The 25,867-nt window shown below is 32.2% G+C and overlaps 2 protein-coding genes across 2 annotated transcripts in view; one reads left to right on the top strand and one right to left on the bottom strand.

Annotated features, from left to right (window-relative positions):
• Nucleotides 1-7,113, bottom strand: part of LOC126881677 (elongation of very long chain fatty acids protein AAEL008004) — a 210,744-nt gene extending 203,631 nt beyond the window's left edge. Inside the window, exon 1 of the mRNA XM_050646079.1 lies at nt 6,872-7,113. Coding sequence (XP_050502036.1) covers nt 6,872-6,931 — 60 coding nt within the window. The 5' untranslated portion in view covers nt 6,932-7,113. The remainder of the gene's footprint in view (nt 1-6,871) is intronic.
• Nucleotides 1,514-25,867, top strand: part of LOC114340630 (elongation of very long chain fatty acids protein) — a 225,357-nt gene continuing 201,003 nt past the window's right edge. The window contains exon 1 of the mRNA XM_050646076.1: nt 1,514-1,609. The gene's annotated coding sequence lies outside the window, so the exon portion shown is untranslated. The remainder of the gene's footprint in view (nt 1,610-25,867) is intronic.

Raw genomic sequence — 25,867 nt, 5'->3', positions numbered from 1 at the left:
TCAAATTTTTAGGTTATAGGCTTCATAAATATGATAAAATCTATTTTCTGTGGGAAAAACGGTTTCGAAAGCTAAATAATTCCTGTACCTAATAGCTTCAGTTATCATACTTGACCTTAGATCCGTCAGATATTACTGGTCAATACGTTTCAAACTCATGTTTACTGATCAAAATCGGTTAAGCCATTTAGAGAAGTTATTAAGATACAAAAGTATAATCCAATTAACGATTTTTCCCCAAATGGTTTATGAGTTGTAGTGGTTACGACGCTAAATTTGATCTGGCAACGGGCAATCCGACTTCATTTACCGGCCATCTCAATATATTTTTTTTTTCAATCTATTTCGAATAGAAAAAAATCTAGTGTACATTCGATGGACACTAGATGATTTGGGAGATAATGCAACAAAGGTGACCATTAATAAAGCTTGACGTGTAATAGAGGAACATTGCATTCAACTTCATACATTTAATTTATAAATAACTTTGAAAAACTCCTGATACAAGAATAAAAAACCGCTAAACGCCGTAAAAATGAGTGACGCATAAAATATTCCAGCTACAAAAGATCTGATATGAATGTTACGTGGCGCGAAAATGGATTTTCATTTGATGCAAAAAAAAATTCTAGTTTTATTTTAAAAGATTTTTCCATAATATTTGCTAAATTTGAAGTGAACGCGCCACAAAAGAGTTTCAAAATTCAAACTGTATCAAAGTTACTCTTTTGTGGCGCGTTTACTTCAAATTTAGCAAATATTATGGAAAAATCTTTTAAAATAAAACTAGAATTTTGTTTTGCATCAAATGAAAATCCATTTTCGCGCCACGTAACATTCATATCAGATCTTTTGTAGCTGGAGTATTTTATGCGCCACTCATTTTTACGGCGTTTAGCGGTTTTTTATTCTTGTAGGGTATATTATCAGGCAAGAGGAAGATGCCATAGTCAGAAAAGTTTTTGACTAAGAGGGACGATAGGACAACGAGCAAGAGGAAGACGGAGACTTAGGTACCAAAACAACTTGGAGAATGATTTAAAATCTATTGGAATTAGAGCATGGAGAAGGGTTGCCAGAGACAGGGGCGAATGGAGGATTGTTCTGAAGAAGACTTTGGCTCATAAAGAGCTGTGACGCCACTGATGACTTCTGTCACAGAGCTGTGATGAACACATAACACATTAGAATGATACGTATCTATCATTTTTTAATTATTTTCAAGAACAACTTTTGTAGTACGGACTTCAATTCTTTTGAATTGAGGTATATATTCCACGCTCCACCCCAATCACTAATCTCATAATGAGATTCTAAATCCAATCATTACTTGGCATACTATATTTTGAAGGTTCTTCTGTTAATTAATGTCTTAAAAAATTCAAATTTTTAGGCAAACATCCTCAGTGTATTTACGGTTTGATGAATATGGTGGTTCCATCTCAGGTGATTATCCTTTTTTAGATCGAAATATTCGAACTTATACGTTAATTTATTATAACAAAAATGTTCAGTATTGTTTTATATCTGTATATTGTGGTAGTTCGGTAAAGTACATCCGTAACTTCTTATTGTCAAGAAAACTGTTTTGGTGTTGGTGTAATTTACAGTAAGTAGCTTATCACCTAATTCATTATAGGGGAGTCAATATAAAATGAAAACTTGCATTGTTTCGGAAAAATTCATACAATATTTTTTTGTTAGTTTAAATACATGTTAGGGTAAAAATTTTTACTCACAGATTTAGCCGCTAATTGTTTATTAATTGTTTAAACAAAAACAGTTGTTTTGTATAAATCATTTTAAAAATATCATTGAATTCATCATTTTACTTTGATCAAAAATGGTTCTATTTTGTGTTTGATTATGCTGAATCCGATTTTGACGTTACAATTGGAAAAATAAAAAACATTACAGAAAAATAAAAGAGTTTTGCCTGACCTAAGAAGAAGAAGAAATCAATGACAAACCCTAAACACGCTATAGTTTTTTTTTCAAAAGAGTCTGCGCTTTTTAATTTAAAATAGAAAAAAGCTTTTTTAGAGATTTTGAAAATGTGGCTCTTACGCTATAGTTTTAAAAATACGCTATAGTTTTTTTCAAAAGCGTCTGCGTTTTTTAATTTAAAATAGAAAAAAACTTTTTTAGAGGTTTTGAAAATGTGGCTCTTACGCTATAGTTTTGAAAATACGCTATAGTTTTTTTCAAAAGCGTCTGCGTTTTTTAATTTAAAATAGAAAAAAACTTTTTTAGAGATTTTGAAAATGTGGCTCTTACGCTATAGTTTTGAAAATACGCCATAGTTTTTTTCAAAAGCGTCTGCGTTTTTTAATTTAAAATAGAAAAAAGCTTTTTTAGAGGTTTTGAAAATGTGGCTCTTTCTTGAACTTGTGACTAAAATATGATCTTGAAAAACAATAACACTTTAGTGATTGATAGTCGATAATTTTTTAAAATTTAGCACGGGCACCCCAAAGGGCGCAAGAGTTGTGGCAATATATGAAGATGGTCGCAGTATACGTTATATTGCAAATCATTTAAATTTTGCCAAAAGTACCGCTCATGATGCTCTTACGAAGTATCCTCAGACAGGAGAATACACCAGAAGACCAGGATCAGACAGAAAAAGTTGCAGATATCAGCGGAGTAAACGTTTTTTAAAGATTTCCTTATTACGGATCCACTCTTTAACGTCAAATGTTCTCGGTAGTCATTATTTAGAAGCTCGAGAAACTCATGTTTCTGCACGAAATGTAAGAAGAGTCCTGCATAAAAGTGGTTTGCGTTGTTATAAGCTAATAGCGTACCCTAAATATTGGGACTAGATTTGCGAATGATCACAGGGATCAATGTTCAGTAATGAAATGCTGTAGCGTTTTCTGATGAGTCCCATTTTTGCTTGAGAACCTGAGAGGAGACCCTGAGAACGATTTGCACCTTGCTCCATTTTACCAATTTTGTCGCCAACGCCCCTTTCGTCTGAGTGATTTCTTATTTATGTAGGATAGTAGGTCCACATACTGCGGGAATCGTCATGGAGTACCTAAACTTTGTGGAAATCCCGTTTTTTCCCGTTTTGGATTGACCCGCTTGTGGTCCTGACATGAATCCATTAGATTAGAATCCATTGCCATCTGCCATTGAATCTCAATAAATGTTATTGCATAAATTTCTCAAGAAAACAAGCTCAATTAAATTTCGACTACCTACTACACTGGGGTGCAAAATTAGTCGGACACCTTAAAAATGGGTCACTTTGATGCCTGGAATTTCCTAAACCTGTTGCCCGATTTAAGTGATCTTTTAATATAGTATAGCCTTATTCTTTAACAATATCGCTCTAATAGTATTGTTGCTAAACAGTTAAATTTTCATTGTATACCGGGTGTACAAATCAAACTGTGCTTTTTTCTAAAAGTTCGCATCACCCTCTGGAACATTCTAGCATTTATAAAATACTGAAATTAAATGCCAACTATAGCCTCATGTTTTCTCAACATTTTGTTTTTTGATTCATTCGCTTACATTGAACCATAAAAAAGTTAGGTACTTTAACAACTAGCCATGTTTCTCATCAATACAGGGCGTTTTAAAAAAGTATGGCCAACTTAAGGGGAAATTCTGCATAAAAAAATAATGAGAGTTTACTTTATAAACGGTATGTCCGAAAATGCTTCGTTTCCGAGATAGGGGGTGTTGAAATTTTTATTACAAAATGACGATTTATTTATTGCTTAAAAACCGGTTGAGATATGTAAATGAAATTTGGTTGGTTTTAAGACGAAGTTATTGCACAATTTTTACATACAATTAAGCATTTAATATTCACCATTGGCGCGCATACGGGTAATATAACCGCTCATATTACCCGTATACGCGCCAATGGTGAATATTAAATTCTTACTTGTATGTCAAAAAATGTATAATAACTACGTCTTAAAACCCAATAAATTTCATTTTCATATCTCAAGCGGTTTTAAAGCAATAAATAAATCGTTAGTTTGTAAGAAAAATTTCAACACCCTCTATCTCAGAAACGAAGCATTTGCGGACATAGGTTTATAAAGCAAACTGTCATTATTTTTTCATGTAGAATTACTCCTTGAAGTTTGCCACACTTGTTTAAAAACACCCTGTATTCATGAAAAACATGGGTAATTGTTAAAGTACCTAACTTTTTTATGGTCCAACATAAGCGAATGAATCAAAAAACAGAATGTTGAGAAAACATAAATCTATAGTTGGATCTTAATTTCAGTATTTTATAAATGCTAGAATATTCCACAGGGTGATGTGAAGTTTGAGAAAAAAACACAGTGTCATTGGTGCACCTGGTATACAATGAAAATTTACCCGTTTAGTAACAATAGTGTTATAGCGATATTGCTAACGAATAAGGCCATAACATATTAAAAAGTCACTTAAATCGGACAACAGGTTTAGGAAATTCGGGACATCAAAAATGACCCATTTTTAAGGTGTCCGGTTAATTTTGTACCCCAGATTATGTGAATAATGATGTGTCTTTAATTCGTGTTACTGAAATAAAGGACTTAAGGATTCTTTTCAGTTCTGATTTAACTTCTAACACCCATATTAACCAGATTGTGAATAGAGGAATGAGAATGTTGGGATTTATAATTCGTAATACCCGGTCCTTTTCAGCTAATGCATCTAATGTAGTTTTTACAGCCTATGCCAGATCAATTTTACAATGTAGGTCTTTTATATGGAACCTACACTATTATGGTTCAGTTAAACGACTGGAATCAGTTCAGCATAAATTCTTCAGATATATTGCATTTAAACTTTGATACGCTAGAGGTACATATAGTTACGCAGAATTACAAAATCTTCTGAAAGTTACATCTCTGGCAAACCGTAAATTGTCAGTAGACTTAATTTTTTTGTTTAAAGTTATATCTGGATTGGTTGGTTCAGAAGAGCTGTTATCCTTGTTTAGATGTCGTGTGCCTTTACGAGTTACAAGGAACAATGTATTGTTTGCCCCTAATAGTCATATAACCAACTACGGATACCATGCTTCATTGCCACGGCTCATGAGATTGGGTAATTGTTATAATCTACATGTAACAGGGGTTTCTTTAGCGAAATTACGTTGAGGTGGACAATCTAGTAATTTCATTGTTTTTTGTAAATCACAAATTTTCTGTATGTTCTAATTTAACTATTTTTGTATGTCCTATTTCAGTATTTTATGTATGATTGTAAAAAACGGTTTTACCGTTCTTGTATGCACATATGTCTTGAAATCCTCCGCAGATGTAGGGAAGGAAATATTCGATACTAAACCCAAAGAACGGCCAAATATGGGCAATTAAAATTTTATTTGTCTTTTAACTATTAATTATTAATAATTTTTTTACGTTACTTATTGCTTTCTTTTGGATTCGTTATTTTTCCTATTATTATTTTTTAATGTGTACTTTATTAATGTGTACTTCCTCCTCATTTAAACCACTCAACACCTACAGAATTTAAAGAGAAAAACATATAAAATGCAGTGTTGGAATTTTTTTGACCAGGAGTGTATATATATACAGGGTGTCCCAAAAAGGTTGGTCATAAATTATACCACAGGTTCTGGGATCAAAAATATGTTGACTGAACTTCACTTACCTATATTAAATAGTGCACACAAAAAAAGTTACAAAATGAAAATCGATTATTTTCATATATCGAAAACTCTTAGAGATTTTTTTATTGAAAATGGACATGTGGCATTCCTATGGCAGCAACATTAAAAAAATTAAAGTGAAATTTGTGAACCCCATAAAAATTTTATGGGGGTTTTGTTCCTTTAAACCCCCCAAAATTTTGTGTACGTTCCAATTAAATTATTATTGTGGCACCATTAGTTAAACACAATGTTTTTAAAACATTTTGCCTTTTAGTACTTTTTCGAGAAGCCAGTGTTTATCGACATATTTTAAATATTTCTCGAATCCACCACATAGTGTTTTGTTTGTATATGATTAAGTACGATTATAGAGACCTGATCACAATCTGAAAATTTATTTATAATTTACATTTTTAGGTATATTTTGAAAAAATCTGTGGCTAATGGATTATGTCCGAAGCCAACTACCACTCTGACACACACACGTATATTTTGAAAAAGAAGCCACATCTCGATAAAAGGTGACTTGTCAAAAAAATACTAAGAAGCATAAAAGTTTTAAAAACACTGAGTTTAACTAATGGTACCTACCACAATAATAGTTTATTTGGAACGTACACAAGTATTTGGGGGGTTTAAAGGAACAAAACCCCCATAAAACTTTTATGTAAATATATTAAAAAAGAAGCCGCATCTTGATAAAAACTGGCTTATGAAAAATATAATAAGAGGCAAAAAAGTTTTAACAACGTTGTGTTTAACTAATGGTACCACAATAATGAATTAATTGGAACGTATACAAAAGTATGGGGGGTTTAAGGAAACAAAACCCCCATAAAATTTTTATGGGGTGGACAAACTTCACTATAATTTTGTTTTAAGATGTTCCTGCCATAAGAATCATACACGTCCATTTTCAATAAAAAATCTCTAATAGTTTTCGATATATTGAAAAAAGTCGATTTTAATTTGGTAACTTCAAAGGGCTGTAACTTTTTTTATGAGCAAATTTGTACTAAGGTAAGTTAAGTTCAATCGAACTATTTTTGACCCCACAATGTGTGGTATAATTTATGACCAATCTTTTCGGGACACCCTGTATATTACCATTTTTTTTAAATAAGTTAAAAGTGTTTACAAAAGAACTAACTCCGATGAAGAAAAAAGTAAAAAATGTAAAATGTAATTTTTGCATTTAATCCCCTGAAAAATTATTTAATACAAACTTACAGTGTGATTGCTTTTAGCGAGATTAATAATAAATCCAGCCTCTTCCCATAAGCACTCCATTGTGATAAAAAAAACTTCTGACGACACCACAAAAAGCGAAAAATTATCACAAGTCCACACAGAAAAATGTTCTGAATCGCAACCACGGTTAATAAGGAATAATTAGCACCGGTCTACAAGTACCTATCAAGAAACTGAAAGTGTACCCAACTATGAATTGTACTTAGACTGCATATGCGAAAATACTTCAAAACTCTTAAAAATGTTTGTTTAAAAGTGACAATCACCCCTCCATCGGGCTGGAAAAATTCAATTTGTTTCAAGCTGCAACTTTACCTTTCTTGGAGGGGATACTATGTCAGTGATGCATCTGTGAATGTATCAGGTACAATAATTGGGGAGAAGGGGGTACTCGTTGCATTCGTTTGTAATTGTGTTTTTTAGAAATGCGACGTCAATCATATCGGTATGATTTATGAAAGAAGTTATTAATTGACCAATTTCCTCGTAGGTAATTATTTCGTACGTAAATATTTTGTTTTCAAACGCTTCCGCAACTTCGGTGGCTAAATAGTTTTATTAATTGGATCAAAAAAGTTTATATTATGTAAAATATTTTGATGTAAACAAATATTTTTTCTTGAATACCAAGATTCTTGAAATTTTTGCATCATTCAAAATAAATATTTAAATACAACATCTTAATATAAAAAAATTTAATTAGAGCATAACTGTATACAATGAGGGCAAACTGATAGAATTATTCTTTTTCAGAATAGACAACTTTGGAGACAAATTTCGAAAGAGGTCTATTTTTTTTGTTAAATTATAATTTTTTTGCGTGTATCATATTACTATAGTGACGTTATCCATATGGGCGTGATGACGCAATCGATATTTTTTGAAGTGAATACTTATTTAAAATTAAAATAGGGGTCGTATGCTAACTCACTTGAAAGGCTATTTAATTCTTTATCTATTGATATAACCATTCTTCTTCTTCTTGTGGTGCTTTCTCCTTTAGTGGAGTTTAGTTACTACACTGGCAAATCTGTCTCTGTCCAATGCGGCTCTAAACAAAGATGTTGAATCAAGGCCGGTCCAGTCTCTGATATTTCTAAGCCATGAAATCTGGCGCCTACCGGGACCCCGTTTTCCTTAAATCTTACCCTGGATGATCAGTTGCGCAAGGCGGTACTTTTCGTTTCTCATTATGTGTCCCAGATAGCTAACTTTTCTGACTTTAATGATTCTGTATGTTTTGTTCTTGTTCTTTTCTGCCTATATATATTCTCCTCAGAACATTTTCGTTGGTGGTGGGAGTTGTCCAAGGTATTTTCAAGATTCTTCTATAAAGCCAGAGTTCAAATGCTTCTAACTTGTTCATCAGTGTTGTGTTGAGTGTCCAGGCCTCCGTTCCATACAAAAGTATTCACCACACATAGCAATTCAGAAAACGACATCTAAGGCTGATATTAATGCTACTGTTACAAAATAAGCTTTTCATTTTGATAAACCCTTGTCGGGCTACCTCTATTCTCGCTCTTAATTTTTGTTTATAATCAAGTTGATTGTTGAACCAGCAATCAAGATATTTGTATTGGTTTACGTATTCAAGCTGTTGGTGTTTCACATATATAGGAAGGGGTAAATTTTTGTTCCTCGATATTTTCACAACTTTGGTTTTCGCAGTATTGATCTTCGTCCTCATTTTTTCACAACTCTCAGTAACCCTATCTAACAGTATCTGCAGACTATGGTCCAAATCAGTCATTAATACCGTGTCATCTGCATCGAACGCTTTTTTAAAATCTATAAGATAGACAAAAAGGTCTGCTTGCTGATTTTTGCATCTTTGTGCCAGAGTTTGAAGCCAGAATATTGTTTCTCGTGTCCCCATACCTTTCCTGAAGCCAAATTGTTCTTGACCGATGATCTTGTCATATCTTTTATATATTATTCTGTTCTGTATGATTCGCAAGAAAAGCTTCAGAATGTTATTTAATAAACTTATAAGGCGGAAGTCCTGGCATAATTTGGCGTTCTTCTTTTTAGGCAGTGGTATGAAGAAGATAGTATTCTTGAACCTTGTGGATCATTAATACGTTGCTCACATAGGATATCAATGCTAAAATACTTTTTTATACATGTCAGTTTACCCCAGTCATTTGGCCACTTTCCGGTATTATAGATTGCATTAAAGATTTTAAGCATAACTTCAGTCCCTACCTCTCTCCTTTTTGAGTGTTTCAGCTGTTATTCCATCTTCCCCCGCTTTTCTGAATTTTTAGCTTTTTTTTAGGTATATGACAAGTATACCCTACTTTGGGTTTTTATAAGACATTTTTTAAGCGACATTCGAGTTGACGTAACTTGAAGAATAGGTGTTATGATATTCAATCATTTGGAGAAGATGACATACAGGGTGTTAGTAAATACGTATGAAAAACTTTAAGGGATTATACATGAAAAAATATTGGCGGTTTGCTCTATAAACGTACGTCCGTAAATGCTTTGTTTCGGAGATACAGGGTGTTGAAATTTTTATTTCAAACTGCCAATTTTTTATTGCTCTAAGACCGGTTGAGATATGAAAATTACATTTGGTGGGTTTAAAGAGGTAGTTATTGCGCATTTTTTAGCAAACAAATAACAATTTTATATTCACATTGGCGCGCCTACGGGTAATGGTCTAAATTTTTTTAAAGAAAAAAATGGTACGCCACTGAGATATTTCAAATTAAAAATTATTTTTGTATTCCACGTTTAATTTTTGAAAAAGAACCTTTGTTCTATTTTTTCCTATAGTGCACCGTTTTTATGCGAAAAAATAAAACATCTTCGAGCGTATTTTTCATTTCTTAATACATTATCAAGAACTCTCCAATATAATAATACCAAAGTAGAACAACAACAGAAAATATTATTAAAAATATTTTAACTAGGTGCAAAGCTAAAGCAAATGTTAAAAATTACCTTCTTTCAAGGTGACAGAATAATTTTATATTCAGCATTGGCGCCCGTACAGGTAATGGTCTAAATTATTTAAAGAAAAAAAATAGCACGCCACTGAGGAACGTCAAATTAAAAATCATTTTTGAATTCCTCGTTCAATTTACGACAAAAAATTTATAAATTATTCGATGTAGATTCCATATGCATAGAAACTTATTTCAAATACTTTGTAAACGTTAAGATATTTTATTTTTTTGCATAAAAACGACGCATCATATGAAAAAAAGACACAAAACGATTTTTTATCGTTAATTGAACGAGGAATTCAAAAATGATTTTTAATTTGACATATCTCAGTGGCGTACTATTGTTTTCTTTAAAAAATTCGGGCCATTACTCATACGCGCGCCAATGGTGAATATTAAATTACTCTGTCACCTTTAAAGGAGGTAATTTTGAACATTTGTTGTAGCCTTGCACATAGTTAAAATCTTTTTAGAAATACTTTCTCTTATTGTTCTAGTTTAGTATTATTATACTGGAGAGTTCTTGATAATAGTTTTGTGAGTTTTATTTTTTTTTTCATAAAAACGGTGCACCATATGAAAAAATACAACACAGGTTCTTTATCATAAATTAAACGTGGAATACAACAATAATTTTTAATTTGAAATATCTAAGTGGCGTACTATTTTTTCTTTAAAAAAATTCAGACCATTACCCGTAGGCGCGCCAATAATGAATATAAAATTGTTATTTGTTTGCCAAATAAAGGGCAATAACTACCTCTTAAAACCCACCAAATTTAATTTCCATAGCTTAAAAGGTCTTAGAGCAATAAAAAATTCGCAGTTTGAAAAAACAATTTCAACACCCCGTATCTTGGAAACGAAGCATTTGCGGACACACGTTTATAGAGCAACTTTCTTTATTTTTTCATGTAGAATTACCCCTTAAAGTTTTTCATACTTATTTACTAACACCCTGTATATGTAAAACATTGACAAACAGCTCAGAGTGTCTGAAGATGCCGGTGAAGTATGACAACCGGGTTACTGTTCTAATTGATAGTTAAATTCTCTAACGTAATATACATACTTTCACCCGTGTTGAGCTGCCCCCCCCCACTTGCAAAAATTAAAAAACAAATAGCCCTGATTTATGAGCTATTTATGAGCTCTCATATTCCACAAACTAAAAATTTTGAGCTCGTTCCACTGAGCAGGAATTTAATACCCTAGTGGGGGGGGGGCTGAGTCAGCCCCCCCCCACTATTTAAAAATAGGAATATTGAATCGGTTTTTGCGGCAGAATTACGAGCTATTTATGAGCTCTTGAAATTATATAGTTCCGATTTTTGAGCTCATCCCCTTCACCCCCAAACAACCCTTTAATTGATTTAACTTAAGAGAAAGATGCTGAGAAAACTTAAAATATATCGTATTGCGGATATAATTCATATAGCTTATATACTCTAAGAATAAACTATTAAATCAAGAGCATTTCGATTATTGAGCTACAACCCATTCGCAAGAAAACCACCCTATCTTCCCGGCTTAAGAGAAAGTTGTACTTAAAATGCATTAAACTAATTATTTGGCGACTACATATCATTTAATAATTTATAAGCTTCCAAATTACGCGCATTTAGATCAGTAAATTGCAATTCATTTTGTATAGTGCAGTCACTGAAGGTAAAAATCAACGATTACCTTCAATTTCGGTGAACCTTCATCGATTTTCACGAAAATTGGTCAGTAGTTAGAGGATACGTCAAGAAACAAAGGTGACATGGTACCACCTTGCGCCTTTACCCTGAGGGCGAATACCGCCCCTTCTCAGGGGTGAAAATTATTTTATAAAAAATAAATGCACAAATCAATAAAAGAACAAATTAAAAGCAAAATTTATTATATAAAGTTAATAAAATAAGTCAATAATTTTTAAGTTATTAAAGATCAAAGATTTTAATTATTTGTGAAAAAAATGCATGTTTTGAAAAGGTTTTTTGTAAATCACTGAAAAACTTTAAGTTTTTACAAAAAAGTTAATAGTAGTTTAATTCGTATAGCTTATATTCTAAGAATAAACTCCTAAATCACGCGTCTTTCGATTATAGAGCTACAACCCCTTCACAAGAAAACGACCCCATATTCCCGGCTTAAGAGAGAGTTGTTCTTAAAATAATTTAAATTAATTATTTGGCGACTACATATCGTTTAATAATTTATGAGCTTGCAAAATATACGCATCTCAATTATTGAATTGCCATTTTCTTTCTATAGTGCAGTCACTGAAGGTAAAAATCAACTAGTACCTTCGATTTCGGTAAATCTCCATTTATTTTCACGAATTGACAATAACAACTTGGGGTTTTAGCCTGGGCTATATGTCACCCCTTCTCGGGAGTGAAAATTACTTTATTAAAAATAACCCCACAAATCGAGAGAGGAACAAATTGTAAGCAAAATTTGTTATATAATGTGATTAAAATAAATCAATACTTTTTGAGTTATTAAAGATCAAATATTTTAATTTTTGGAAAGAAAATGCATGCTTTAGAGCGATTTTTCATAAATGACTCAAAAGCTGTAAGTTTTTACAAAAAAGTTTTCATCACTATAATTGAAGCTAATAAAAAATATAATAAATTGCTTACTTGAAAAACCCTTTAATGTTAATTTAAAGTAAGTTATTGGTAATTAAATGTATATTTTTTTCCGCCACTGTTAAAATCTAAGGGTTCAAGCTTAAATAACGGGAAAGAGATGCATTTTATAACACTTAGGTACTAAATACTTGTCAAAGTACTTAGAAATACCTATGAAAAATAAGATGCAGAAAAAGTTGATAGTATCAAAATCCGCTCACCAATTTTCGTGAAAATGAATGGAGATTTACCGAAATCGAAGGTACTAGTTGATTATTACCTTCAGTGACTGCACTATAGAAAGAAAATGGCAATTCAATAATTGAGATGCGTATATTTTGCAAGCTCATAAATTATTAAACGATATGTAGTCGCCAAATAATTAATTTAAATTATTTTAAGAACAACTCTCTCTTAAGCCGGGAATATGGGGTCGTTTTCCTGCGAAGGGGTTGTAGCTCTATAATCGAAAGACGCGTGATTTAAGAGTTTATTCTTAGAATATAAGCTATACGAATTAAACTACTATTAACTTTTTTGTAAAAACTTAAAGTTTTTCAGTGATTTACAAAAAACCTTTTCAAAACATGCATTTTTTTCACAAATAATTAAAATCTTTGATCTTTAATAACTTAAAAAGTATTGACTTATTTTATTAACTTTATATAATAAATTTTGCTTTTAATTTGTTCTTTTATTGATTTGTGCATTTATTTTTTATAAAATAATTTTCACCCCGAGAAGGGGCGGTATCCACCCTCAGGGTCAAGGCGCAAGGTGGTACCATGTCACCTTTGTTTCTTGACGTATCCTCTAACCACTGACCAATTTTCGTGAAAATCGATGAAGGTTCACCGAAATTGAAGGTAATCGTTGATTTTTACCTTCAGTGACTGCACTATACAAAATAAATTGCAATTTACTGATCTAAATGCGCGTAATTTGGAAGCTTATAAATTATTATTAAATGATATGTAGTCGCCAAATAATTAATTTAAATTATTTTAAGAACAACTCTCTCTTAAGCCGGGAATATGGGGTCGTTTTCCTGCGAAGGGGTTTAGCTCAATAATCGAAATGCTCTTGATTTAATAGTTTATTCTTAGAGTATATAAGCTATAGGAATTATATTCGCAATACGATATATTTTAAGTTTTCTCAGCATCTTTCTCTTAAGTTAAATCAATTAAAGGGTTGTTTGGGGGTGAAGGGGATGAGCTCAAAAATTGAAACTATATAATTTCAAGAGCTCATAAATAGCTCGTAATTCTGCCGCAAAAACCGATTCAATATTCCTATTTTTAAGTAGTGGGGGGGCTGACTCAGCCCCCCCCACTAGGGTATTAAATTCCTGCTCAGTGGAACGAGCTCAAAATTTTTAGTTTGCGGAATATGAGAGCTCATAAATAGCTCATAAATCAGGGCTATTTGTTTTTTAATTTTTGCAAGTGGGGGGGGGGGGCAGCTCAACACGGGTCATACTTTCCTAATACAAAGTGTTTCATTAATAATTATTGGAAATATTTTAACAGTAGGTTCCTGGACTTAAAATATTATGATTAATAATTGCTTAAATAAAATGTGGTTTCTTACGGAGTTACAAGCTGTTGTATTATTTAAAAATTTTAAAATTTATTTGTACCCACTAGGTACTTTAAAAATATTTGACATATTATACTTCTTGCCATACTTGAAAAAAAGTCTAGCCACTGTACACCCCTACAACTTATTTTAAATCAACATTTCTGGCTACTACCAGAGACGTACCACAAGGGAAAGTGAATGGTTCACCTTCTCAAATTTATTCCAGTGGCGGAATTGATATTAGCGCAATTTTTAGATTCTCATGTTTAGCGCAAACCTTTGGGGTAGACCCAAAAACACCGACATAATAAATTAATACATTAATCATAATAACTGCCTCTTCATTTTTAACTTCAAATACCTCGAAAAATAATGACTTTATCGTTACGAATAGACAATATGTTATTTACATATTATAAAGTATTGTTGAATCGAAAAATTGCACTAAAATAGCAATTTCGCCAGTGGCGTAGAATTCGGGAGGGGTCAACCATTCACTTTCCCCTTTAGTACGCCTCTAGTAGTAGCTAGAAACGTTCATTTATCACAACTTAATAGGATGTATAGTGGCCACACTTTCTGCCAAGTATGACAAGGATATATCCTACAGTTTTAAAATACTGGGTACAAATAATTTTTAAATAAAACACCTTGTAACTTAGTAAGGAGCCACCTTATATTGAAGTGATACGGGTTAAATAATAAGATTTTGAGCCCAGGAATATGTAGTTAAAATCTTTCCAATTATAAAGGAACACTTTGTATAATAAAAAATCTTTATTTTTATTTATTTGTGAATATTTGTAAATATACATTGTGATGTAGCATATTGCTACATCACAGTTAAGTTTTAACAAAGAGGACAATATTATAAGTAGTAAATAATAATCCTTAATTTTTATATCACATATGTGTATTGTATATGGGATTAAGCCACAATTAATTGTAATAACAAATATCTAATAATAAAACACTGAAAACGTTTGTTTTCTATACTTCCACAGAACTTATTATAACTAAGTGACTACAGCTGCTTCGGCAGAGTGCCTTTCTCAAGTGATATAGTTTACAATGTGTTTGCCTTTTTAAGTCTTCAACTGAAGAGGTTGAGGAGTGGGGAGCTGTTTGTCTCGAGTTGGTCATTCAGAATTATATCTGTATTTTTCAGTTTATTAATTTCCATAGATTCTAAAAAAGATAGCTTAAGGCCTTTATTTTGAATATCCAGAATTTGAATCTTTTCATTGAAAGAATGATTATGATCTAGAAGATGAAGTGCGTATGTAGAAGTGTCTGTTTTTCTATTGTTGAATGCCCTTTTGTGTTCTGCTATTCGTTTGTCAAAAGTGCTGCCAGTTTGACCGATGTACGTTTTCGGACAGTCACCACACGTTAGTTTGTACACACCACTCTGTAGTTGCTTTCTCTTTCGGCGTTTATTGTTCTTAATATATTTGCTTAAGTTGTTGTTAGTTCTGAAAGCTGGTGTTATTCCTTTCTTTTTTATGTATCTGGCTATTTTTGTTATTATCTTGCCAGTATATGTGAGAAAGCAGAAGGTACTGGGTTCTTTCTGTGGTGGTGGATACACTAATTTCATGGCTTTCTTATGGAGTTTTTGATTTAAAATTTTGTTAACTGTTTGTTCGTTATAGCCGTTGTTTACTGCTATTTGTTTAATGATGTTTAGTTCTATCTCGAAGTTATTTTTTGTCATGGGAATTTCTGTCAGTCTATGCATTATCATGCTATGGTAGGCTGCTAATTTGTGTTGTGTAGGATGGGATGATGAATTGTGTATAGTTGTGTCAGTATGGGTAGGTTTATGATATACGGAGAACTCATGTTTGTTGTGTATTCTGGAAACCGTTACATCTAGAAAGTTTATGGAGTTATTCTGTTCTGTTTCTATTGTAAACTCAATATTATTATGAAGTGAATTAATATATGATAGAAATTGGTTGTGATTGGATATGATTAGAATAACTTCGAGATAGAACTAAACAGAGTGGTGAAACCACAGAAAGAGAAAGCAACTACAGAGTGGTGTGTACAAACTAACGTGTGGTGACTGTCCGAAAACGTACATCGGTCAAACTGGCAGAACTTTTGACAAACGGATAGCAGAACACAAAAGGGCATTCAACAATAGAAAAACAGACACTTCTACATACGCACTTCACCTTCTAGATCATAATCATTCTTTCAATGAAGAGTTTCAAATTCTGCATATTCAAAATAAAGGCCTTAAGCTATCTTTTTTAGAATCTATGGAAATTAATAAACTGAAAAATACAGATATAATTCTAAATGACCAACTCGAGACAAACAGCTCCCCACTCCTCAACCTCTTCAGTTGAAGACTTAAAATGGCAAACACATTGTAAACTATATCACTTGAGAAAGGCACTCTGCCGAAACAGCTGTAGTCACTTAGTTAAATGTTAAATGTAACTTAGTTATATAAAATGAACTTCCATCAAGTAACGGTCGAATCCATCAATTAATAACAATTATATTTTAACTTATACTTAACGGTTCGACTTATATTCTGGAAATAGTTTTCAAAGAAAGATTATTTTAAAAATTCTGCGGAACAAGTTGTTCGTAGGTTGTGACATATATTATCTGTGGTTGTGACATACTTACAGGTAAAGGAATACCATAAAAACAGTTTTAATAATGGTTTGATTGAATCTAACTGCAACATTAATTTGCCTCCGAGATCGGTAGATTTAGTTCCAATCCAAATGGTTACTTTATCTGGGGATATCCAAAATCCAAAATGTGTTTACCAAACCCAAAATCCAAAATTTATAGACAGATAAAGCATTACAAATGTGAATTAATAAAGACTATGCAAAAATAACTCCATGCGTTCTGTCTACTGTTAGACTAGAATGTTACAATCGATTGGAATTTAGTCCAAACTGGCGGATTGGTTGAACAATTCTCGCCATATTGCCTGATTAAGACTATTAATTACTGATTTTTCTTCAACTGAGTACATTTCAAAAATAAGAACTTTAAACAATCAATCATGAAAAAAAAAGAGTGTGTGTATTTTTTACGCACGTAAGAAATTATACTTCTATTATTATGATTTAAACGAAATAAATATATTTTAAACAGGTTATTTGTATTTTTATTGAAATATTAAACTAGTTGTAATACTTAAAATAATACCAAAAATTAAAAATAACGTTAATACGTCATTTTTTATGGACTGTAGCCTCCCTGCAATTACTTTTCCCTTAATGAATTGTAGAAAATCTAAAGAACGTCAGATTTTCTATAGAAATTTTTTATTTTCTGTTCATCATATTTTAGTATGTACTATTATTTATACTATTCCCAACGAAGAAAAATCAAAAGAAACATAATTTATAATAAACATACTTACTAAAAACACCAATATATTTTTTCACACTTTATTTGCATTGATACATACGTAACTTGAAAGATTAACAACTAACTTCATACTGTCGGTATGCGCGTAATTCATACTGTCGCTTTAATAAAAATTCACTCTCAACATTTTCCCAATCGCGTCTAAAGAAGTATAACTTCAATAAAAATATTGACAATTCAAATATTGGTAATATCTAGCTTTATTGTGACCGAACCAACCCATTACACACGTTCCAAAATAGCTGTTGGCTTACTCTTATAATACTGTGGCAATTGTATTATAATTTTCCAAAATTCTGGAATGTGTCTAATTCGTAGAACAAATATTTTACTATTTGTTTTCAATACATATTTCAGTCCTCTACAACAGTGTTTTTCAATCTTTTTGATTTCGCGACCCCTTTAGAGATTGAAATATTCTGGCGACCCCCTGGTGTCATAGAAAATCAAAGAAATAAATTAATTAAAAACTACATATGTTAGGAAATAATTTTTTCCTATTTTGGTACATTTATCTTTTATTCACGCATCCCAACAATTAAAGAACATTTTGCTTTGCAGTCTGACGAATCTACAAATGTTTCCACAGTGTATAGTATTTATACGCCTTGAAGCAGATGACAGTATCATGAGAAATCTTATTTTGCAAAGCACTTCCTGCAAACAGTACTGGCCAGTGTGTGTACGATATGTTTTTAGAAAACACTTGCGACTACAATATTGATTGGAAAAAATTTATCGCTATTTGTAGCAATGGAAATAACGGACTCATTGCAAAATAAAAACGACAATGCCAAACATATCCGGGACACTAGCACTCTAGCAGCTAAGGTAGTACCTTTTGATTTAAATGACGTGCTCAAGGAGGTAATAAGCATTGTAAATTCTATCAAAGATAAAGCTTTGCAAAACGGGGTGAAGATATGTGCTCGCTTCATCAGAATATCCTCTATCATATAGAGGCCAGGTAGCTATCCAAAAGAAAGGTATTGGCAAGAGTTGTGGAACTGAGGGGTGAATTGTTAATGTTCTTACAAGATGCAAAATCTAAATATGCTTATCGTTTTTCTAATCCTATTGGCTCTTGAAATTAGCATTTTGGCAGATTTCTTTTGTCACTTTAACAGTTTGAACAAGGACCTTCAACGAAGAGGAGAGAATATTTTAAAAGCTAAAGATAAAGTAAAAGAAAAAGAAAAAGAAAAAAAACAATGGGAAAATCCCAATAGATGGCTGTATACCATAGTTTAAAAAACTCATACAGAAGTAAAAACTTCGAGATGTATTCTGGTATAAAATCGTTTATTTAAAAACTATTTAAAATGTCATGGATTGCAAAACGTTTTCGTTCTATACAGAACATCGTCAGTGCATCCTGCCGAGTAGTTTGAAACTAGCACACTGTATATAGTGTTAACCCCATCATATATGGTTTACATAATATAATATATTAAAATTTTATTTTATGACTACAAGTCGATGTTAATAGATATAGTGGGACACATGCTAAAAGGGTGCCATGGTTCCCTGCTCGAAGATGCTAGGTACTTGCCAATTCAATGGGCACAGACCAACAGTCTATTAACATCGACTTGTAGTCATAAAAAAAATGTAATATATTATATTATGTAAACCATATATGATGGGGTTAACACTATATACTTACAGTGTGCTAGTTTCAAACTACTCGGCAGGATGCACTGAAGATGTTCTGTATAGAACGAAAACATTTTGCAATCCATGATATTTTAAATAGTTTTTAAATAAACGATTTTATACCAGAATACATCTCGAAGTTTTTACTTCTGTATGAGTTTTATAAAGTAAAAGCATCTGACACAAAACTTCGTTTGTGGTCAACCTCTCCGCAAAACAAAATGTTTAAGTATTTTCTATGTGTTCAGAAAGATTGATGAAGATAATGCAACAGACCAAAATTTTGCAGTATCGGCTCACATTCCTTGCATCATTCAGAGCTCGCATAATTTACAAGAGCAACTTTTGACATACTTTTCAGACTTGCACTCTGAAGCTGAAAATGAACGCAGATGGATTTTAAACTCTTTTTTTTAATGAAAGAATGTCTTCTAGATTTAGCTGCTGATGGCACGGTAAAAATGGAATTTTATTCGCAAAGTGTCGACGTACTTTTGATGAAAAGAAAACACCAATATCCAGAGCTGGCAAAGGAAGCTCTTAAATTATTAGTGTAATTCGCCGCTTCAAACTTGTGTGAACTGACATTTTGTTCAATGGTAGACATTAAAACTAATAAAAAGAGAAATACACTGCAATTAGAAAATGACGTTATTATTAACCTTTCAAAAATACCACCACAATTTGATAACAAGCAAGCACATCCTTCCCACTAAAATTGTGTGTGAAAATCTTCAACGTTTCCTTTCAGTCAGCGACCCCCCGGGGGGTCGCGACCCACAGATTGAAAAACACTGCTCTACAAATAGTTTCGTATGACCTCCTATGTAAAATCATTAGGGAAGCTGAAATTCAACAGCATTGAATATGTGACGTTTGGCCATTTAGCTTATTTAACCAAATAGTTTTGTAATAAGAAAATATGAAGAAATTAAAGATGATAAGTTTTTTAAATAATATTTTCAGACTTAAATCTCTCTACAAAAATAATGATTGGCAAAATAATTAAGAAATTGTTTATCTTTGGTCCATATTATTTTTATTAGCACACAATGTTACTGTGTATAAAATCTTAAACCAAAGCTTAAGCAAGTATTGCGGTTTATCTGATAATCAAGGGATACTAACCGATCATTGTGGTCCACAAAAATCGTAATCGGAGCGCAAATTGTAAAATAACTAAATAACCTTCACGCCTATTTACCCATTTTGTCTATATAGTCCGAGAGCTGGTAGGGAATATTGGGTAGATATTTGCAACAACCCCTAAAATAAAAAAACATGTAAAAATTGTTACTACAAAAAATATCTTTGAGGCAACTTGTAATTTTTTAAAGTAAATTTAAATATTCAGAAATAAAGAAAATAAACAAACCAGGCAATTTGCGAGAAATCGCAAATTGCAAATATTTAGCAAATTAATACAAAAAATAATATAGTTGAGGCAAGTTGCTAATATAACACGAGTATTTTATAATTTTTTCAAGGAAATCTTTTCGTTTATAAATTCGCAAAATCTGTGTGTTATTACGTTGCCGCTCCTGCAATACTTAGAGCAGATTTATTGATGGATTCTTATGTAGTTTTGTCTTCTGAATCCAAATCTGAAAACGACATTTCAATATCTCTAACCGTCTTCGAGATAATCGACCCAAAAATCTAAAATGTGACGTCACAATCCTTTTATTTTCTGCCGACACACTAAACGTCAGCTGAAATCGTTGCTAGTAAGTAGGCTAGTTTTTTAATCTGAATTTGTTAAGCAAAGCATAGGTTATTTACATTTGAGTTTGACACTTCGTGAATGTCAAACTAAATTTTAAATTTAGTATTAATCAAATATCAATGACATTTAATAGTGAATTTAATTATTATATAAAATAAATGATATGTTCAAAAATACAATTTGAGTATATTTTAAAAGCAATAATTTATTAACAATTTTAAAAATGTTTATACGAGTATACGGCCTCCCCTCTAATGGGAGTACCTAATGATAAATGGACTGTTCCATTTGTTATGAAATGAAAATTGTTATTATAGTCGGTTCGCTAAACTCAGGCACAACTGGCTAGTGATTTTACTAGGTAATTTTTTTGTTTTTTGTCAATTTTGCCAAAATTGTGAAAATTACTAATTTTTTAGTATGTAATTATTAACTATTTAGTACAGGGGTTCCCAAACTTTTTTGTACCACGCCCCTTTTTGTTGAATTGAAAGCTTCTCACGCCCCCCCTCCTTAATAATAAATTTTTTGTGAAAACAAAACATTTAATTATACTGTCATGAGATACAACAATATCACTTTTCATAAAATACAAAAATTATTAATACAACAAAAGTAGATTAGGTTGGTTAGTGAGATGGATAGGCTTTTATTTTCTTTACTAGTAGGTATGCTTATTCGTGGCTGAGTTTTAGTAAGTGCAGAACGCAAGTCACTAGTAATATCAAGTTTACGCCGATACTTTGTTTTACTTGCCACAAGTGTTGAAAATGCTTTTTCGCACAAATAGGTGCTTGACAAGGGCAAATATAAATGAAGAGCTTCCCGTGATACACTAGGATACATTTTGAAATATTTTAACAAAAATGAAGGTTTGTTCATTTTGTCAAAGTTGTATTTGGTAGAGGAATCATGCAAAAAATCATTTGTATTTATTTGCAAAGCATCTTCTTACAGTGATGCAGGCAGGGAGTCTATGTTGACATGGAATGGGTCAATTGACATTATGTAAATACTATCGTCGCAAGTGTTTGGGAAGTATTTCTGGAACTCTTCAATTAGTCTCTCCAAATGGTTTGAAATTTGGATTTTTAAACGTGATCCTTCATAAATGTCCTTCAAGCGTGTTTCTTCCGAGATTGACTCTACTTTAGGGAAATTTGAATCACTGCAGGGATGTGCTGATATTTTACGCCTCGAAAGTTGCAATTTCTGAATATAAGGCTGTTCAACGAGTCAAATATGTCTGACAAATAAGCCAATATTACTTGGGTACAATGTTTTTTAAAGGCCACTAGTTCATTTTGCTTTTGATGTTCCGAGAAGGCGATTACTTCATCTCGAAGGTCAAATAATCTTGCCAACATGTTTCCTTTTAAAAGCCATCGTACTTACATATATAGGGTGTCCCAAAAGTAGTGGAACGGTCGAATATTTCGCGAACTAAACATCGGATCGAAAAACTGAAAAATACGTGTTCAATCATTTTCAAAAATCTATCCAATGACATCAAACACCAACCCCCACTACACCCCCTGGAGGTGGGGTGGGGGGTAACTTTAAAATCTCAAACGGAAACCCCTAGTTTTTCTTGCAGATTTGGATTCGTTACGTAAAATTAAGCAACTCTTATTCAAGACATTTTTTCGAACTTTGGATAGATGGCGCTATAATTGGGAAAAACGATTTATCCTGATACCATAGGTAAATTATAGAAACGGTCTAATATCTCGAGAAATACACTTCCAAATGAGAAACCAAAAAACAGATTTTTAATATTTTTCGAAAACCTATCGATAAACACCAAAAATAATCCTCCAACCCACCCCCTGGAGACGGGGTGGGGGTAAATTTAAAGTCTTAAATAGCAACCCCCACTTTTTATTGCAGATTCGAATTCGTCATGAAAAATGAAGCTACATTTATTCGAAAGATTTTTTAAAATTGCTGATAGATGGCGCTAATAAATCGTATTTTTCCAATTAAAGCGCCATCTATCAACAATTCTAAAAAATGTTTCGAATAAATGTTGCTTAATTTTTCATGACGAATCCGAATCTGTAATAAAAAGTGGGGTTGCTATTTAAGATTTTAAAGTTACCCCACACCCTACCTCCAGGGGGTGGGTTGGAGGGTCATGTTTAGTGTTATTCGATAGGTTTTCGGAAAGTATTAAAAACCCTTTTTTTGGTTTCTCATTTGGAAGTGTATTTCTCGAGATATTAGACCGTTTCTATAATTTACCTATGGTATCAGGATAAATCGTTTTTCTCAATTATAGCGCCATCTATCCACAGTTCGAAAAAATATCTTGAATAAAAGTTGCTTCCTTTTACGTAACGAATCCAAATCTGCAAGAAAAACTAGGGGTTTCCATTTGAGATTTTAAAATTACCCACCACCCCACCTCCAGGGGGTGTAGTGGGGGTTGGTGTTTGCTGTCATTGGATAGATTTTTGAAAATGATTGAACACGTATTTTTCAATTTTTTGATCCGATGTTTAGTTCGCGAGATATTCAACCGTTCCACTACTTTTGGGACACCCTGTATGTACATAATATATATTACATATATGTATAAATAGTAGTGTTTTGTGATCACTTTCTAAATCTTCACAAAGCGTTTTAAACAGCCGAGTATTCAACGCATTGTTTTTTTATGTAATTCACTAATTGAATATAAAACTTTAAGAAAACATTGAATTTATTTGGAAGGGATTTTACTGCCAAGGCTTACTAATGTATAAAGCAATGTATCCGAGTCACATCAGCATTTCTTTCTCTTTCTCTTACTAATTGCACAAAGCCTGAGCTAAAACCAAGCATTGAAGGCTCGCCATCTATACACACACCAATCAATTTTTGCCAAGAGGGATCATGTTTGTCAAAAAACTCTGACACTGCTTTCATAACATCAATAGCTTTTGTCGTGGTCTCCAATTCTATAGAAAAGAGTAGCTCGTCTTTCGTTTTCAATATACCAAACATAAACAATTAAATGGGAACATAGTGCTATGTCTGTACTCTCATCTAGCTGAATAGCAAAAAGTGGAGATTGTTTTGCTGCATCAACTACCTGGTTTTATATGTCTTCGGCCATATCATCAATGCGACGTTTCACAGTGTTGTCAGAAAGAGGTATTTGAGATAACTTTTGCTGACTCTGCGTTCCCAGAATAATATCAGCTGCCTTTAACAGACACGGTTTAACAAGCGGTTAATTTAGAATTTTAGAAAGAGTACCTAAATTGAATTTAACGTTCAATTTGTGTCGCGCCCCCCTGACATGACCTTACGCCCCACTGGAGGGGCGCGCCCCCTAGTTTGGGAACCGCTGATTTAGTAGGTACTTATTTTTTTTGTCAAATTGGCAAATTTACTGACTAAAATCACTAGCCAGTTGTGTTTGAGTTTAGCGAACCGACTACCTATATGAAATGTTGTTTGGAATAAAAAATTATGGTCTGATATGTGCAATTACATCCTTCTAATGGAAAAAATATTTTAAAATTTTTCTCAAATTATGGATACCAACAACATTTTCATTTATAACTCTTTTATTTTTAATGTGACGAAGAAAAGTTATTCTTTATAAAAAGCTCTTCATGGTATAAGATTTATGATGCAACCATTATGTATCAAATTTTAATAATTTTATACGAGGTATATAAAAAATAGGATTTCGATCAAGAGTAAAGTACCTTTATAGTTCAGAATATTTAAATTTGAACGATATAATTGCACATTAAAAAATAATTTTTAATTCTAAACAACTTTATATAATAGCAATTTTTCATATTATGAATTAAAATACGCAAATAAACAAAGTTTTCGTTATGATAATGCTCGTATTTTCAGCTTGTTTAAAAATAAATATTCTGAAAAAAGACAGGTCAGGTGATCAAAAAAAAAATTACACGTGCGTGTGAGTGAAAAGTGCTATAGATAAGCTTCAGTGTGAGAGAGAGCCTATATCGACAGCTGTTTGCGTCCTCGATCGCAGCGATCCCATTGGATCGAAATAGCATTTACCGTAGAACGATACAGATCTACAGCTGAAGTTCATCTCAATGTTGATCAAGTAAATTTGACCGATGATGATAATATTCAAGAAACTTTTCATGTAAACCAAAAAAGAATATATATTTGCGGCAAAATGTGGCAAAGACACCAATCAACCATCAACTGCTTGAAGAATTAGATAAAAAAGTTGTAGAGAAATATTTTAGGAAAGTAATCAAAATTATAAAATATTTTAATAAATTATAGGACTTTGAGTATAAACTAGAAACGGATTTTTAATAAAAATTTGGAGGTACAAAACGAACGACGCTTTTCATAAAGTTTGTTGCTTTATCAATGAAAGTATTATTTTTAATAAAAAATCACTCCTTTCCGTCAATATACAAAAAATTTATGGAAATTATTTCCAATATTACCGAAGAACTAGGTGGAAAATAAAATAATAATCTATTTAGTAAGAGTTATTTCGAAGATAATTTAAAAAACAGATAGGTATTATCATGACACGTGATTGTGCTCGAGCCACTGGAATTGCTGCGATCGAGGACGCAAACAGCTGTCGATAAACGCTTTCTCTCACACTGCAGATTACCTACAGCGCTTTTCACTCACACGCATGAGTAATTTTTTTGATCACATGGCAGGTAGAAAACTTCACCAAAAGACCTGTTTTTTTAGAATATTTACATCTACTATTAAAAAATACCCTGCAAGATAGAAATTTGCCTCAACTATATTTTTGCATTTATTTGCAAAATAGTTTTGAAATCATCTTGTAGAGTTAAAATGCCTCACGAATCTCCTGGCTTGTTTGTTTATTTATTTTTGAATAGTTAAATTTACTCTACAACTTACAAGATGCCTCAAAAATATTTTTTGTAATAATTTTTTTTACATGTTTTTTTAATGTAGGGACTGTTAAATGAACGGTAACCTCTAGCTAGCTCTGCATTTCTGTATTAGGATATTATAGAAGGGGTATCTAAATAAT

The sequence above is a fragment of the Diabrotica virgifera genome, chromosome 3, assembly GCF_917563875.1.
Source record: "Diabrotica virgifera virgifera chromosome 3, PGI_DIABVI_V3a".
In the NCBI taxonomy this organism is placed as follows: domain Eukaryota; kingdom Metazoa; phylum Arthropoda; class Insecta; order Coleoptera; family Chrysomelidae; genus Diabrotica; species Diabrotica virgifera.
This window is presented reverse-complemented; position numbering and strand designations above follow the sequence as displayed.